The sequence below is a fragment of the Argentina silus genome (assembly GCF_951799395.1).
Source record: "Argentina silus genome assembly, chromosome: 14".
In the NCBI taxonomy this organism is placed as follows: Eukaryota; Metazoa; Chordata; class Actinopteri; order Argentiniformes; family Argentinidae; genus Argentina; species Argentina silus.
In genome coordinates this window covers 12565291-12581227 of record NC_139668.1, presented here as the reverse complement: position 1 = coordinate 12581227, position 15937 = coordinate 12565291, and the positions used below count along the sequence as shown (strand labels likewise).

The following is a 15937-nucleotide window of genomic DNA, read 5'->3' as shown; positions in this document are numbered from 1 at the left end:
TGAAGAATGAGAAATTGATGTCCTACTTTTTTCTTCCTTATGTGCTGAATTCCTTTTTTTTTTCTTTTTTTTTTTTCTTTTTTTTTCTTATTTTCTTATTGATTGCCTGCTCCTAAGCAAATCTAGGCTCAGACTGTGTTGTGAGTGTAGATATTGTATTTGCCTCAATTGCTGTTCACAGAATTTCTCCTTTAAATTGTCATAACCGTTTCTACTTTGTTTGATTGCGAGCATTTATTCACACACCTACATAACTTGCTACACTGCTCTGTTTTGCTTCTTCTGCTTGTCCTCAATTTGTCCATCACAATATGTGTTGAAAAACACACTACAGGCTCAGGTACACAGTCAACACCCATAACAGACACACTCATAATGGTCTCACCAGCCTCCATATGACCCCATTACAGCTGTTAATGGCACAGAGAAATGGCTTTCAGTGCCCTCGGAATGGTGGGAGATGGTATATCGCTCGTCTGTGTCTGTGTGTGTGTGTGTGTGTGTGTGTGTGTGTGTATGTATGTGTGTGTGTGCATGTGGAGGGAGAGGGAGAGGGCTCCATACTGTATATACTGTAGGGAGCGAAGCAGTGGCAGTGAAGATTGTATCTCTCTCCCTTTTCATTTTCACCTCCTTCTGTGATATTAACGACCCTTCTCTCATACCATGGAGCACAGAAAGGGAAGATAGGGGATTACTGGACACAGAATCACCAAATGGAATTAGATATGTTTTCTCATGCTTGGAATACAGTATTTTTGCGGGGCTCCCCAATCCAGCTAAAGGTTACGTCGCTGTTGCGCCACGACCTGCTCTCCCTATTCTCCAACTGTGCCCTCACTGATGAGGATGATGATAATGATGATGATGGTGGCGGTGATGAGGATGCGTCTGACCAGGGTGTAATCATGTCTATGGGAGTGGAGTGGCTGAAAGGTTCTGGGTAGAACCTCTTTCCTAGCAGAGAGTAGCAGTGGCAGTTGCAGAGGCAGAGGCTGGGTGCTTGATCTTCCCTACAGCTGCCAGGCATTGATAGGTCCCACGTCTCCACATGCTGCCCACCCATATTTCTTCATCTAATTGCATTGCAGGCTGTCAGCAGCTCATTTGTATCCCAGACTCCCTCTCTCACAGGCTTCTTTACCGCATGTGTGGCTCAGTGTTTCTTTTAAGGGAGGCGCTACCGAAAGAAAAGTCGCCACACCTTTCCGTCCTCATCCACCCATCAATCTCTTCCTCATCCTTCCATTCGTCTTTTTCTCCACCTCTGCCTCTCAATCACCTTTCTACTTGATCACTCTCTGCTTACTCCTATTATGATTCAGTCCCTCTCTCCTACTCCTCCAAGGTCTCCCCCTCCCCCCTCTCCGCCACTCTTTTTCTCATTCAGTCCCTCTTTCTTTCCACTTCTCCTTTTTTATCCACTGAGCCTGCCTCCAGAAGATGAAATTGCCTTTGATGGTTTGTACTGTGCTGTGCACACTGTTTGTTGTGAGACATAGCAGGATGTCTCTGTGTGTTTATTTTGATGACGGTGAAACCTGGGATTGATGGAGACAGGAGGGGCATACAGACACAGTTAGACAGATGCACCTGCTACCGGGTCCAGACATGGCTCTGCAGTGCGCTGAGCTTCAGGTTGAGAGCAAGTGGGACTAGATCTGATCGGTATAAACAGTACAGCTGAATGAGTGTGACAGTGGGCTTCATGTTGAGATTCATTGGGGGGCTTCGGGTCAACTGTCTTTTCAGTCACTGTCAAGGTTACAGTATGCTTTGGTGAAACTGAAGGCACTCACAGTACAAGCCTCTACAGATATTATAATTACCTCAGTTTATGTATTCACGGCACCAGAATAGACAACACTGCCTGTGCTTATGAGACGGCAGTTTGTTTCACAACACATTCATTCTCACATAACGTGCCGACCAACCAACTGTTTGATACAGAGTCGGCCATGAAAATGATGAAGCCAGACGTAGCAGCTGCTCCAACTGGCTGCCGTAAAAACAACACCGCGATTGATTGTTAGCATCATTTTCTCTTGAAAACAACGTCTTCATGTACATACGTCTCCTTCACCAGTGCTGCAGCCTGATTCATGTTGGCTATGTTTTCTGTACGGGGAGAGCGACCCCTGAAGTGTGATGTTGAGGCAGCATTGACAGGCAACAGCATTGTGGTGCTGTAACCCTTAAGCATCCTATTCCTGCAATGACACTCTCCATCTGCCGCCTGCCTGGATCCCTTTCAGCTTTTCTCATCCCTCAACTAGCCCCAATCAACACAAATATATTCTCCATACAGTCAGGCTAGCTATCAAATGAATTTGCATCAACTTTATAACAACCATCGGTGTATTAATTGTAATTTGTAGAGAATCTCCCATCTTTCCCCCATAGCAGCAGCTGCAGTAACAAACAACTCACCCATTGAATCTTAGTACCTGACAATAAAGGATTTTAATGCCATGTCAGCCTGATATGGGGTACTCCAGATGGTATCTGTGCACCGCTGGAATAAGCCAATTAACCACGAACAACTGACCGGATTGTCTGGTCAGTTCCCTTTGGCTTGGTCTATGATAAGTGCTCTGACAGAGGGATTGACCTACAGACTGTGCGTGTGTGTGTGTGCGCAGGCGGAAAGCTACTGACAAGGCCTGGCCATAACTCCACAGTGATGCCAGCCCTGGCTGATGGAGTAATCACTCTACCCAAAGTCCCGAACCAGCCTGTCAAGTTCTGTTGGCAAATACACTGCAGTGATGGACTAAGTGGGGCTATTTATGAGCTACAAAAGCCCATTGATATAATTGTCTTATTGACGACAAAATGGTTTGGACCACCACTATGGTTTTCAAAACAAAATATTCTGCAATGGCTTTGAATCAGACAGTAATTAATAAAGCAGCTCAAATTATTTTAACCCCAAGTGGCTTTTTGAAGTTTTTGATTCCTTTTGTTTTCTGGCCTGTACTGTACATAAAGTGCCCTGCGTAAGTAACGGGACAGTGAAGAATATTTTCTTCTTTTGGCTCTCTACTCCAAAAGTTTGGATCTAAAATCAAACAATTACTATGAGGTTAAAGTAGAAATTCTCACCTTTTATTTTATGGTATTTGTGTAAATATTGGTTTCACCAGAAAACACTTTTTATACATAGACCCTCCATTTCAGGGCACCAAAAGTAATGGGACAATTAGTTTGACAGGGGTTTCAAGTTAGTCAGGTGTGTTCTGTCACATCGTTTGTCACGTCATCACCTTTCTCCAGACCCATAGAGGTCTGGAGAAAGGTCTTGTGAACAGATAAGATGAACATTATTATGTTACAGAGTGATTGCAAGAGGAGATAGTTTGGAGAAAAAAGGAACTGCCCGAGATCCACAGTTTCCAGTAGCACCTTATCTGTGGAGGGGATGTTTTAGTTTGGGAATCTAAAGTATGACTGCCATTAGAACTGTCTAATTTGTCTTAGTCAGTGATGTAACTGCTGACGGCAGCAGCAGAATGCATTCTGAAGTGTACAGAATCATCTTATCTGTTTGAGTACAAGCAAATGTATTGGATGGTGTTTAATCATACAGTAAGACAGCAACTACAGAGTTTTTCAGCCCCAAAAAGAGGAATATTCTTGACTGGCCAAGTCAATCAAATCCAAAAGTGTACAAAACTATACAACATGCACAACAATACCCTTAAAATAAAAGCTGATAATCTATACTTTAATCTCATGATAATGTTTGATTTCAAATCCACATTTTTTGAAGTATAGAGCCAAAAGAAGAAGAAATGCTTCACTGTCCAATTACTTATGCAGGGCACAGTATCCCAAATCCCTCATCAACACAAACCATTCAACTAACAGATGATTACACTGCTCTTACCAATGGTGATACATGATGCAGCCAAGAGCAAGGGGTAAATTCTGATCATGTTTTTTGAAAGGAGGCGGTACTGAGCAACACTAAAATAAGGCGAAGGGCCTGCTCAGCCTCCTACTCAACTAGTCAATGAGAAGAACTAGCACCTGCTGTAAGGCAATGGGAATCCAATCCCAGTGAGCCAGTGAGATCATGATAATAAACGGTACAATAATTACGATTTGTTTCTCATTGTTTTCTTTGATGTTGCTGTAAGAATACTGCACAGCCATTGTAGTCTAATCAGCTTGTAATGACATTGTAATGTAACATCAGTGGAAATGGCGAGGGGCAAATGGTGGAATCTGAGACAACATCATGTGCTTGTGCACCATACCGATCTGAGATTTGTTTCTGCTTACTCCTCTCAGGATAATGAGATAATGAAGCCTGTAAATGAGAGGCTTACTATTATCCAACATCTTCTCCTTTGCATCACCTTAAAAGCCTGATTAGGCTGCAAACTGCTTGTTGACGACTCCTTGCGTATTTAGCCAGTGTATGGTGTCAACCTGCTGTGTAGGGTCAGGAGAATGGGGAGAGATCTCTGGAGAGCATTGTTGGACAACCCAAGCGAACACTTTTCTTTCCAATGTACTTAATATACTGTAAGTATACATGTACTAAGTATATACTAAGTGTGTGTAATAATGTCAGTTTCCATGTGAAGGTTTGGCTATATTTTGTTAACAGCAAAGCATATCTAATGTTGATAATTTGGCTAGCTAGCTTTCCACTGAAATTACCATTTCTGGCAGTGTTGTGCTTTAAAGCTGCCAAACAGTGTGATCCCCTCAGTTATTCTGTTTGGATTCTCCTCCCCATATTTCCCCCAACTCTCGCTTGGAGTTGTGAGGTTCAGTAGTTGGCAGGCTGTGTGTGTGTGTGCGTGTGCATGCGTGCGTGTGTGTGCGCATGCGTGCGTATCTCCCTGGTTGTAGAAGTGATGGAGCTCCCAGCACCCAGCACCCTGTACTGACTGAGCCTCTGATTGCCACACTGTGAGTCAGCGCTTGCAGGCCCTGAGTTCTGGCACAGCCAGTGAGAGAAATCAAATGAATTAAAAGCATGTCTGGATTAGAGCTTGTTAAGGAGAGAAAAGCCTTTAATTGCTCCAGCTTTGTACAGCTTCACAAAGAGCCAGCACTGCTAATCTGCTGCTCAAGAGTGAATGTTTGCAGCAAACAAACAAAAAGACTGGCAGAATCTAGAAAAAAAGGGTTCCACCAAGAGGATTTAGAAGGATGAGGCATAAAAGTGCAGGATTTCAATTAGAGATAATTCTATGAAACATTGTGGGCATTGCCCTACTGTCAAGTCTTAAAAGCACAGCCTTAAATAGAGTGAAAATCTGTTACTATAACTTCAGTGCTTTTCTCAGTGTTACTGCTTTTTATGAAATGTACATTGCATTACTCCTCATACAATTGACCCATTTCAATAATGCCTCACATAGGTAATATAGATGTTGGCCATCAGTTTCCCAGTGAATAGTGCTCAACCTATTATGGGGCCCTAAATGTTGGGGCCCCCCTTCACACTAGCCACCCCCCCATAACAGCCAAACATGTTTTTAATAGGGAAATTGCTCAAATGGAAGTTGCGGAGTAACAACCAACATATATACTATTCCTCACCAGCAAAACCAATATTTTTTATTTATTTTTTTAATTTACTCAGTGGTGCAGCATGTAGTCTGCGTATAGGGAGAGACGGCACTGTACTGGAGTCTGCATGTCACCAGTAGTCTAATCTCGGTATCACGCCTCAGGGGTGGCTCCTGACAGGCAAACCAGTCGCTCAGCTCTCCAACTTCACACCAAACTGAGCAAATCCCAAAACACTTGAAGGCAGAAGGATTGGCTACGGTGCTGTTGAGAGAACGGCTTGGCTTTCATGAACCACTTGTGTTAAGTGGAGACATACTTGAGTCCTTGCTGTCACATACAATGACAGTGTCTAGAAAGTATACCATCTGATTCCTTTCCAACTTTCCAGACTTTAGATTCATACCCTGTTTTTTCATACCCGGTTTCAAAGTTCATGTTCTCTAGCATGTTTCATTTTCTCTTGATGCCTCAATTGTGGGGTACTACAACCATTATTGAAAATTTAATGAATAATAATATGATGACAAAACCAATGCTGCTTAAAACAGACCAGGTTAGAGTATTGGGATTGGGCCTGTACTGCTTTCTGCCCCCTGGCTTGCAATACTGAGGGAAAGCAGGCTCTCCTCTGCAGAGTGCATCACTGGGCTCCTCTCAGCCAGGGATCAATATCGCTGCACTGATAGCACTGTCCTTGCATTGATCTGGCCTTCCTGTTCTTTGTCCCTGGTCATTATGGAGATAAGAGAAGATAGGAGAATGACCTTTTTCCAAAGGTCTCTGAGGGAACTTTAAAGGACACAGTTTTACAGGGCAAGAGGGACAAAAGCACCTTCTGAATGAGAATATGGCCGCAGCCTATTATGGTTGTGTTCCACCAGTACCAATCAACGTGTAACCTATCCTAGTCCCCTACTCTATGTGAATTGCTCTATGTGAACTCCTGACGTTTTCAAAGGATTTAGTGACAATGAAATAATGACAGATGTTTGCCGTCCAGGTAGTGACAAGGGACTGAGACTACATCTCTCAGCAGAATCACTGCAGTCCACCTCTCAAGTCTCAGTTGTATACTTGCAGTACAAATCAGTGGAGCCTTGAATGCAGAGGAATCTTTGAGGTCATTCGGCTTGAATACCTGCCGTTATTAAGAATGTGTGAATGAATGTCCCTTGCTTGATTTTTTTACAATCAGTATACAGATGGAGAAATCTCACCCATGAACATTTTGCCACAGGCTAAATTGGATTAAGAGTCCGTGTTCAGTTGCAAAGGAGAGCTGCCCTGCAATCAATTTTGCCAAAGTATTGTTGCAATTTGTGGTTTGTGGTAAACTAGACATGTACAGTGTTCATCAGATTGAGTGATGTAGTCAGCTATTACAAGCAATAGAACCCATTTAACCAGACACATGAGTTTACATAGACAACATCCATATTTTTTGGCCCTGATGAGTTTTAAGCATTCCTTATGTAGCTTCAGTTGATGAAGATGGACTACTGTACGTACATGTGACCATGCTATCCACGGCTGTGTGCTGTAGCTACCCCGGGCTATGCACATGATAACGCTGCTGCAGCTCTCAGTCTCTCTCTGATCTCTCTGCCCACGTAATGAGAGGCTGCCAGAAACACATGGCCAGCGCTGCCCCATCCAAACATATTCATTATGGGGCCTCCTGTGTGCTGCACATAAGTAGGCAACAATCTAACAGGAGGACACAAATCAAAGAAATTCAATTTGAGGCACAGTAGGAGTTCTCCCTCTCCTTCACGCTATTGTTATATCCCCGGTGCACTTTTAATTTAGCATCCGCCATGATAAGAATTTGTCAAGATTCACTTCATGATACAGCTGAGATTGAAGAGGAGGGCTGTGCTTTGTTCATGGGAGAGAGGGAGAGAAAGAGAGAGAGAGAAAAAACAATCTGAGAACATGCCCTCCCCTGTGTTCCATGTTGATTTAGGAGCCTGAGCACCACTCAGCCCAGAGGGAGGCCCCGGCCACACAGGTGAAACTGACACCAGGGCGTTCCATAATTCATAGACAACGGTGGAGATGATTTAGCCCAGTTACAGCCCAGTGCACTGGATCGACCGTGCTTCCCTGAGAATGTTAAGCCTTAGCTCGAACCTCACAGCCATATTGTTGAGAATGTATTTATTGTGGTTGATATTGAATTCATGGTTTATTCAAGATCAGCATATTTTCTATTGCAGTCTTTGAAAAACCCAAATGATAAACATCAAAGTGCTCCTCAAGGCAGTTCATCTCTCTCAAAATAAGCCTTTTGTGTGTCTTTGTGTTAGCCTTTTGTGTTGTCTTTGTGTTGAGGACGGAATTGTCTCGTGTCAGATAGCACGGCTCCTTCCTAGAGTTAGGGTTAGGTGCAACTGTTATTTAGTTTGGAAATATACATGAAAACTATCATAGATTGTTCAGTGAGCCAGCCAGCTGAGCAACTCACATTTCAGATGGAACGAAACGGGTGATTTAACTGCAGCTGTGCAAACTTAACAGTGCATATAAATTGTTCTATAAGTGACATCAAACAACAGCAACTAACAATGTATATCGAGTTTTCACGGTTTCGTAACATAAGTATCAGTCCCATAGAAAGCAAAGGGAGGACGCATGAATCTCACAAATTAGGATCTATATTATCGTGGATGCTTTCCAATCTTCAGATCTTCAGATTGGTTCCACATCCTGCAAGACAGGTTGGTCGAGCCTCTGAGCGCTGTGTATGAATGACACCACCTGTCATAAGACAATGAGAGGACGGGGAAAAGAGGGAGATGTGCACAGGCTATGTACACGTACTGATTAAGCTACTGATTGGCTATCCTTCAGACATCTCAGAAACAGATGTCCTGCCATGATTAAGAAGGCTAAATCAAGTTACTATTTAAACCCTATCTCTGATTCTGGTGGTGAAGCAACTACATTATGGAAAGCAGTTAAATCACTGAAATGGAATAGTTCCTCTCCCTCTCTAACTCAACCAGTTTTATCCAGTTCTAACATCATTACGGATACAAAAAAGAATGTGATGCCTTTAATCAACATTTTATCTCTGCAGGCTAACTATATGAAAGAAACATTTATTTAAATATCCCAGATCAGACAGAGAGCCTAGCTAAGTTACCCCACTGGCTGACAATGACCCTAAATTCTCCATCCGTTGTTTTTCTACCAAGGAGGTGTTTGAGGTTTTGTGTAAGATTGATGTTAAAAAGTCTACAGGGGTTGACATGCTTGATCCATATCTCCTTCAGCTCTCTGCCCTTTTAATAGCTGAACCTCTGGCCCATATTTTTAACATGACAATTCTCTCTTGTGGACATTTCCAAAGTGTGGAAGGTGGCCAATGTACTGCCAGCGTCTTGAATAATTACCACCCTATCTCAAGGCTTTCTTGCTTAGCAAAAATAATGGAGTCCCTGATCAATTCTCAGATGCAGTCCTTTTTACCAATAGATTGCATTTTAATGGTGGGTTTAGGTCTGGACATAGCACCATCTCTGCTGCTTCCCTAGTTATGAATGACATTCTGATCTCATTGGATAAGAAACAGCACTGGGCAACCCTCTATATTGACCTCTCTAAAGTTGTTGATATGGTTGATGCCCTCCTACGACAGAGGTTATCCGCCATTAGTATTCCTGTGCCCCCTCAGGCTATTATTGACCTTCAGCAACCTTTTTATTAAAAAAATCACTTTTTGATTTTAAACTGGTGCTGAATGAGGACAAAACTAAATGTATGTTTAAATATAAATAATAATATAATAATAATATATAATAATATAATATATGCCATTTAGCTGACACTTTTATCCAAAGTGACTCACATTGCAGTGAGTGCATACATTTTTCAGTATATATGGTCCCAGCGGGAATCAAACCCACAACATAAGCGCCATGCTCTACCAACTGAGCCACAGAGGACCACTATCCCTTAATACTGATTACAATGATCTGCATGTGTGCACCCTGAAAGGAGTCCAGATTGAACAAGTTCCACATTACAAGTACCTGGGCATTTGGATTGATGGTAAACTGTATTTTAAAATGCATGTTAAACGTTTTTTTTACAGGTTTTCTGCATCCCTGTCCTCGACTGTGGTGACACAATTTACATGTGCGAGGCAGCCTCAGTTCATAAACCGTTAGACTTGGTTTATCTGCTTTGCAGTTAATCTCCAGGGACAGTTTCTGCACCCACCATTGTTTTTTATATCAGTCTGTGGGTTGGGGGTCTTTGATTTCATGAATCGGCATGCAGTGAACACATTAGAGCTAGGCCATTATAAAAGTATGGTAAAGTATGGTACCATAACACAAGGAAAAACAGTATGCAGTCCCTTTATTTTGAGTCATTTGCTTCGTGTTCATTTGTTGTTGTTTTCTCTTTACAAATAGTATGAATAATTTCAATATAAGATTATTTCAAATGTTGAACTTTTACCAACAATGATCTAAAGTGTCTGTGTCTGTGTTTTTGACTGACAGTTTCCTTCCCTTGGCAACAACTTTCATGTGTCATCTGCATGAGCATGACTGACACGACGGGTGGATATTTTAATCTGAGCCAAGGAGTCGATCCTTTACAAAACTCTTGCCGCTCTCGGGAGAAAAGATGTGTACATTGTGCTTTTTGACATCTCAGAAGCGAGGAGAAATATTGTCAGTCAGTTCTGTTTGGTTTGAGATATCATCTTTTTTTTTTAGGGGAGCTTGATGTGTCAGATCAGTCTTCGGTATTGCTGAGAAATGTGTGCTGCCTGCTGAATGAAGTGCTGTGTGCGACGCGGTGCTGGTATAATAAGAGCTGATTGTTTGAAGCAGATTGCTATTAGCTCCGTAAGAGGGAGAGCCATTAGGGTGGAAATGAAGCATTGTGAAGAAAGGAACACTTCCCCCGGCGTACGGCAGCCTCCTGAAGGGCTCCAGATTAGATCTCGCCAGGTGCATGTGGGGGAGAGCCATCATCTCTGCTAGACAAATCATATCTGCTCATTAAAGCTGCTCAGGGATGAATATTCACTCTCATTAACTAGTGAAGGGGGAGGAGGGAAACCTTTTGAAATTAGCTATTACAGAAATTCGTTTAGGCTTTACTGCTCTAGGTTTCCAGAGGGGCCTCTTGTTCCAGGTGATCATCTACAGAGGTATCAGTGCTGCAGTACTGGTATTTGGTGAATGCTGGTATTTGGTGAATTGCGTGGATGGCCTTGTTAAATAGTGTCGTAAGGGTCACAAGGTGCCCCATCAGCCTCTCCCTCAGAACATCCTGTGTAGGTGTGTAACAGGACATGCAACCGATTTCCTTGTTTTGTAAGTAGGCATGTGTGATGTAATTAAGCATGTGTGATGCAGAAAAAAATCCATTCACAGGAGAAAAAGAAAAAGTAGAGAAGAAAGTTTAAACTGAACTGTCTGTATACACTTTATCCTTTGGTGATATCTTGTTTGATATGATTTAACTGACACAGCATCTCTTGTGTTTGGATCTTTCTAGGCTCTGTTTTGAAGGATGGGAAGTCTATCACCCAGAGGGGGCAGTTGGAGAGTGGAGCCAGTCTGTACCCCACCAGCTGGGACCCTGAGAGAGTGCATCCCGTGGTGACCACAGCGCCTCCCCTCAACATCCCCAACCACCATCCTCTCTTCAGGAGTTTCCTAACCCAGCAGACACCCCAGGCCCAGGGGGTCAGGGGTCAGCAACGCTACCTGGAGGACACCGGGGGGGTGGCCTCTTATCCTACTAGGCCAGCCTCCAGTCCTCACTTCACTGTGGACCCCTCCACTCATGCTGTGTCACATGAAGAAGTGCCAGCTTTTTCTGATGTTGCTGTAACCGCTGCTACCATGGCAGCCACATCTCTGCTGGCAACAGCGGGCAGCGCTTCGCCAGAACGGCATGTCTCCATGGCACAGAACAGGGAATTGACCAATGGCAGGACAGAGAGCACAGGGACAGAGGAGGAAGCTATTACCGTGGACATCCTGACCACCCCCATCATGCACACATTTGTCCCCCCTCCACGCCTGCACACTCCCAACCATGCTGCTCATATTGATGGTCAGAAACAGTCAGAGGTCCTGACCACAACTACAACTGCAACCACAGCCTTGACCCCACTAGTGGAGAAGGATGCAGCGAAGGCAGATGACAACAGAAGCCCAGGCAGCGATGACCTTATGGTGATGTCTCAGTTACCTGGTGATTTGGAAGACGAAACCACCACGACCACCATTACCACAACCACCATCACCACCAGCATGCGGAGCCCAGGTAATACAGTCTACAGCACCTCTACATTTCATTAAATGGTACTCTTATCATCACATAGTATACAGTATGAAACCCATCTTTGCATGAGTGGAACGGATAGTGTGTTCATTGGTCTGTTTTTATCACAAGGATGTCATGAACAGTGGCAAATAAGCATTTTTGTATTTATTCAACCTTTATTTAGTCAGATTAGTCTCACTGAAATAAAATCAATTTTACAACAGAGATATATTCTGCCCTTTGATCGCAGCTCTCTGCCTTGGACACAGCTGTCCCGTTCCTCTGTTTCCACCTCACATAAACAGCAAAGAGGCTTATTATAACATCAGTATTCCTGCTCCTTTCACCCTCAGTCAGGGTTCCTGAAATGGAGGGGAGAACAGTTTGAAACATGAGACTTTCAGACACTTTCTTGTTATTTTGGTGGAAAGGGGGAGAATCTGAGAGTGGAAGACTTTAATTTACAGTTTCCCCACTGGTCCCCTTCAGACACACACACACACACACACACACACACACATACACACACGCACGCATGCACGCACACACAGGGATGACCGTTGGGGTCTCACTGGTCCTGCTACCAGGATCTCAGTGTTTTTACTCTGTGGTTTTTGTCTCTTGCAGTTCCTTGTCGTTTCAACCTAACAGCTCCAGAGGGCTACATCGAGACACCGCAGCCATCCAGCTCCTGGCTCTATTCCTCTGTGGACTGCAGCTACACCGTGACAGTCTATATGGGCTACGGAGTGGAAATACAGGTCAGAGCAGAGAATGTGGGAACCACTGCCATAAACGTATTCATGTCCTTGAACAATAATGTAGACCAGTAGATGCACCACTCAGAATATTAAGTGGATTCTCTTCTCATAAGCTGATGAGATGACATCTGAATCAAAATTGTGATTGTGGTGTCATGACCTACAGTATGCCACCCTCAGTTTAATTTCCACCCGTATCCCTGTGCTCCTGACACAATCAAACCCTGTCCCTCGTCTTACCTATTCACATGTAAGTAATCAAGCTTGCATCACATGGTTACAGTGGAGTTAGCTAACCTAATTTATTGGCTTTTATGTGTGTTGTTCATTGATTCAATTTTCACTGTTGACAGTTGCTGTCATACTGTCATTAAAGATCATAGTTTAAGTCTGAAGTTGCTTGCTCGGTAAGTATTGAAAATACAAGAGAATTTTAAAAAGCAATAATGTATAGGCCTACATCTTTTGTGTCTTCTTCTCTTGGAATTACAAACACTGCAGAGAAAATATAACAAATTAGATATCCAATGTCACATCCAAAATGGCCATTTGGCTCCCAGATAGTGCTTCAGATGATGATGGCCACTCTATCCACTCTCTCACCATGGTATTTACTGTCATTGTACAGCATCTGACCTTTTAGAAGGCTGACGCTGTGATTTAAAGAGTGGTCCAGCCCCCACCTGAAACCCCCCTTCTCATCCACATGATTAACTTTTTGTCTCTGCTTCCTGCTTTCATAAAATATACAACAGCCATTACCTCATTGACCTCCCAGATGCTTGGCCTAATATATGTTGGATGAAAATGAAGATGTACCACAAATCATCCACGATGATGCATCCCAGCTGCTTCATGTCTTCGGTGACGCAGGAGAGAAGGGGAGGGAGGTGATGGAAGGGAGGGAGGGAGAGAGAGAGAGAGAGAGAGAGAGAGAGAGAATTGGAAGCATGCTCTATTCTCCCTCTCTCCTTGCCTATGCTTATTACCACCTGAGACAACACACATATATAGACATATATATCTCCTTAAAATGTGTTTACTAGACCAGAGGGCTGTATAGAACATGGGTCTGAATGGCCCAGTTCATCATCCGCTAAACGGTTTCCTTGATGTGGGCTTTAAAAAGACAAGGACTGTTGTGGATTTTTCCTTCTCCTGCATTTCTCAGTATACATATACAGTATATGAGCCTTCATCTATCCTTTACTCTCATTATTCAAAGTTCCTCCCGTAATGAATTGCATATGGATTATCTGTCCTCTCCTTTTGTTTGTTTACGTCACTCTTTAAATGCCCTCCTGTTAAAATGTCTCTCCAGCTCCTCTTAACTTAATTAAACAGGGCTTATTCACAAGATAATTGACAAAAATATGTGGAACTCAGACGATGTAGGGCAGGGCATCTCTCTACATTTAGGATATCTTTAGGGCTCGATACTGTAGTTGATTGGTGTCGTCCTCATGCTATAAGACAGAGTTTATAATTCCTATTATCTGCAAATCTCTGGGATTAATCTACTTCAAAGGTGTTTGTTAGACCAGAGGGCTGTGTAGAAGGTGGGTCTGAATGGCCCAATTGATCATCCGTTTTACGATGGATTTAAACGGTTTCCTTGATGTGGGCTTTATAAAGATAAGGACTGTTGTGGATTATTCCTTGTCCACAATTTCTCTTTCTCTGTGAAATTGCCTGCCTTGTGGCCTGTTACCCACACCTGTATAGCCCCATCAGAGAGAGGTAGAGAGAGAGATAGAGAGTGAGGTAGAGAGAGAGGTAGGGAGTGAGGTAGAGAGAGGTAAAAAGAGAGAGAGAGACAGAAAAGCTACGCTTATTATGAAGTCATCCAGTTGTCTACAGACAAGCTCTGCCTCCGTCTCACCAGTAGTTGACTGACAACTGGTGTCAACCCTCAACCAAAGTCCCTATGCCACCTACTACCCACACAGCTTCATGCAGGGCAGGCCTGTCAAGGGCCTTAGACTAGTGTGGCAATGTGTGTGGCAGCATGTGTCTGCACGCTCCGTCTTTGAGAGAGATGGATAGAGAGAAAGAGATGGGGTGAGTAAGAGAGAGAGAGAGAGAGAGAGAGAGAGAGAGAGAGATGGAGAATGGGAAGGTAGAGACAGTGAGGTGGGGTTGTCTGTGTCAGGACAGAGAGAGAGAGTTCATCACCAGAAGAGGTCTGATTCTGAGGTGAGGCTTCATCAATCTCCACTCTCTCGCCTCACCACTTTTTGGAGAGATGAGGTAGCATGAAGGGTCACGACAGTCTCCTCTGATTTGAAACAGCCAGCTGGGGACACTTCACTAGTAGGGCTGTAAAACTCAGGCCTGTGATCTCTCTCTCTCTCTCTCTCTCTCTCTCTCTCTCTCTCTCTCTCTCTCTCTGTCTCTCTCTGTTCTGTGATTGTTTTTGATTTAAACAGATATTTGGAATTGCACGTGGGATCATATTACATGGGGCACAACTGTTTATAAATATTACAGCAATAAAAAGCTAATTATTTTGTCTAGCAAGGGTTATATGAACTAGCCTGGCTAATAAGTCATACTATTTAGCCGAGCAGAAACACATCCATGCCTAGCTAATGCCAGCAGTTAAGAGATGAGTCAGACCCAGGTCTGGGTGGGAGAGGGTCTATAAGCAGGCCTTTAAAGCCATGGATAGTGCAGGGTATTGACTAAGTGATCAATAGGCTTAAGTAGACCCCAGAACAGTTCAATAAAGTACAGTTCTTTCTACAGTCTCTGTCTCTCTCTGGACTGATGGCAGAGATTGATAGGGACACATTTGTCACAGTGTCATCCCTGCACTGTGAGAGGCTTCCTTCTGCCTTAGCTCTCTGGGTGTGCCATGTAGATGTTCATCTTGTATGTAAATACCAGTCCACTGTGCACACACCTTGACATAACATAATTATTCCTTGTAGGTCCAAAGAAAGAGAAAACTAAAATATAGCATTAGAATTAGCTCAAGAGAGAGAAAGGTTCCACAAAGGTGGCAGCAGAGGATAACATATTCAACCTCAGTCATCTACGATGAGTCATGTGCAATGGAGACCATTAGCATAAACATGTGTGTCTCTACCCTTTGACTTATTCATTAGAATTGGAGTGGTGGAAGAGAGAGGGGGCTGAGCTAACTGTGTTAATTGCACAGTAGCTCCCTGTCTTAACAAATGCAGAGTTCAGGCTTTAACTGTTTGGGTGGTGCACTACTGCAGCAATACAGGGAAGCGTAGGGCTTAGGCTTTTACTGCTGGAGAGACTAGAATCAATAACCCAGACCACTCAACTCTCATCTCCTGATAGCCGACAACTCAATCATAACAAGGAGG

The 15937-nt window shown here is 43.4% G+C and overlaps 1 protein-coding gene across 1 annotated transcript in view; it reads left to right on the top strand.

Moving 5' to 3' along the window:
- Positions 1–429: 429 nt before the first annotated feature.
- The window catches only part of LOC310815370 (seizure protein 6-like), a gene marked incomplete at both ends in the record, with an annotated part of 53555 nt that continues 38047 nt past the window's right edge, over positions 430–15937 (top strand). Inside the window, 4 exons of the mRNA XM_083685107.1 lie at positions 430–453; positions 780–936; positions 11059–11835; positions 12463–12596. Coding sequence (XP_083541233.1) covers positions 430–453; positions 780–936; positions 11059–11835; positions 12463–12596 — 1092 coding nt within the window. The remainder of the gene's footprint in view (positions 454–779; positions 937–11058; positions 11836–12462; positions 12597–15937) is intronic.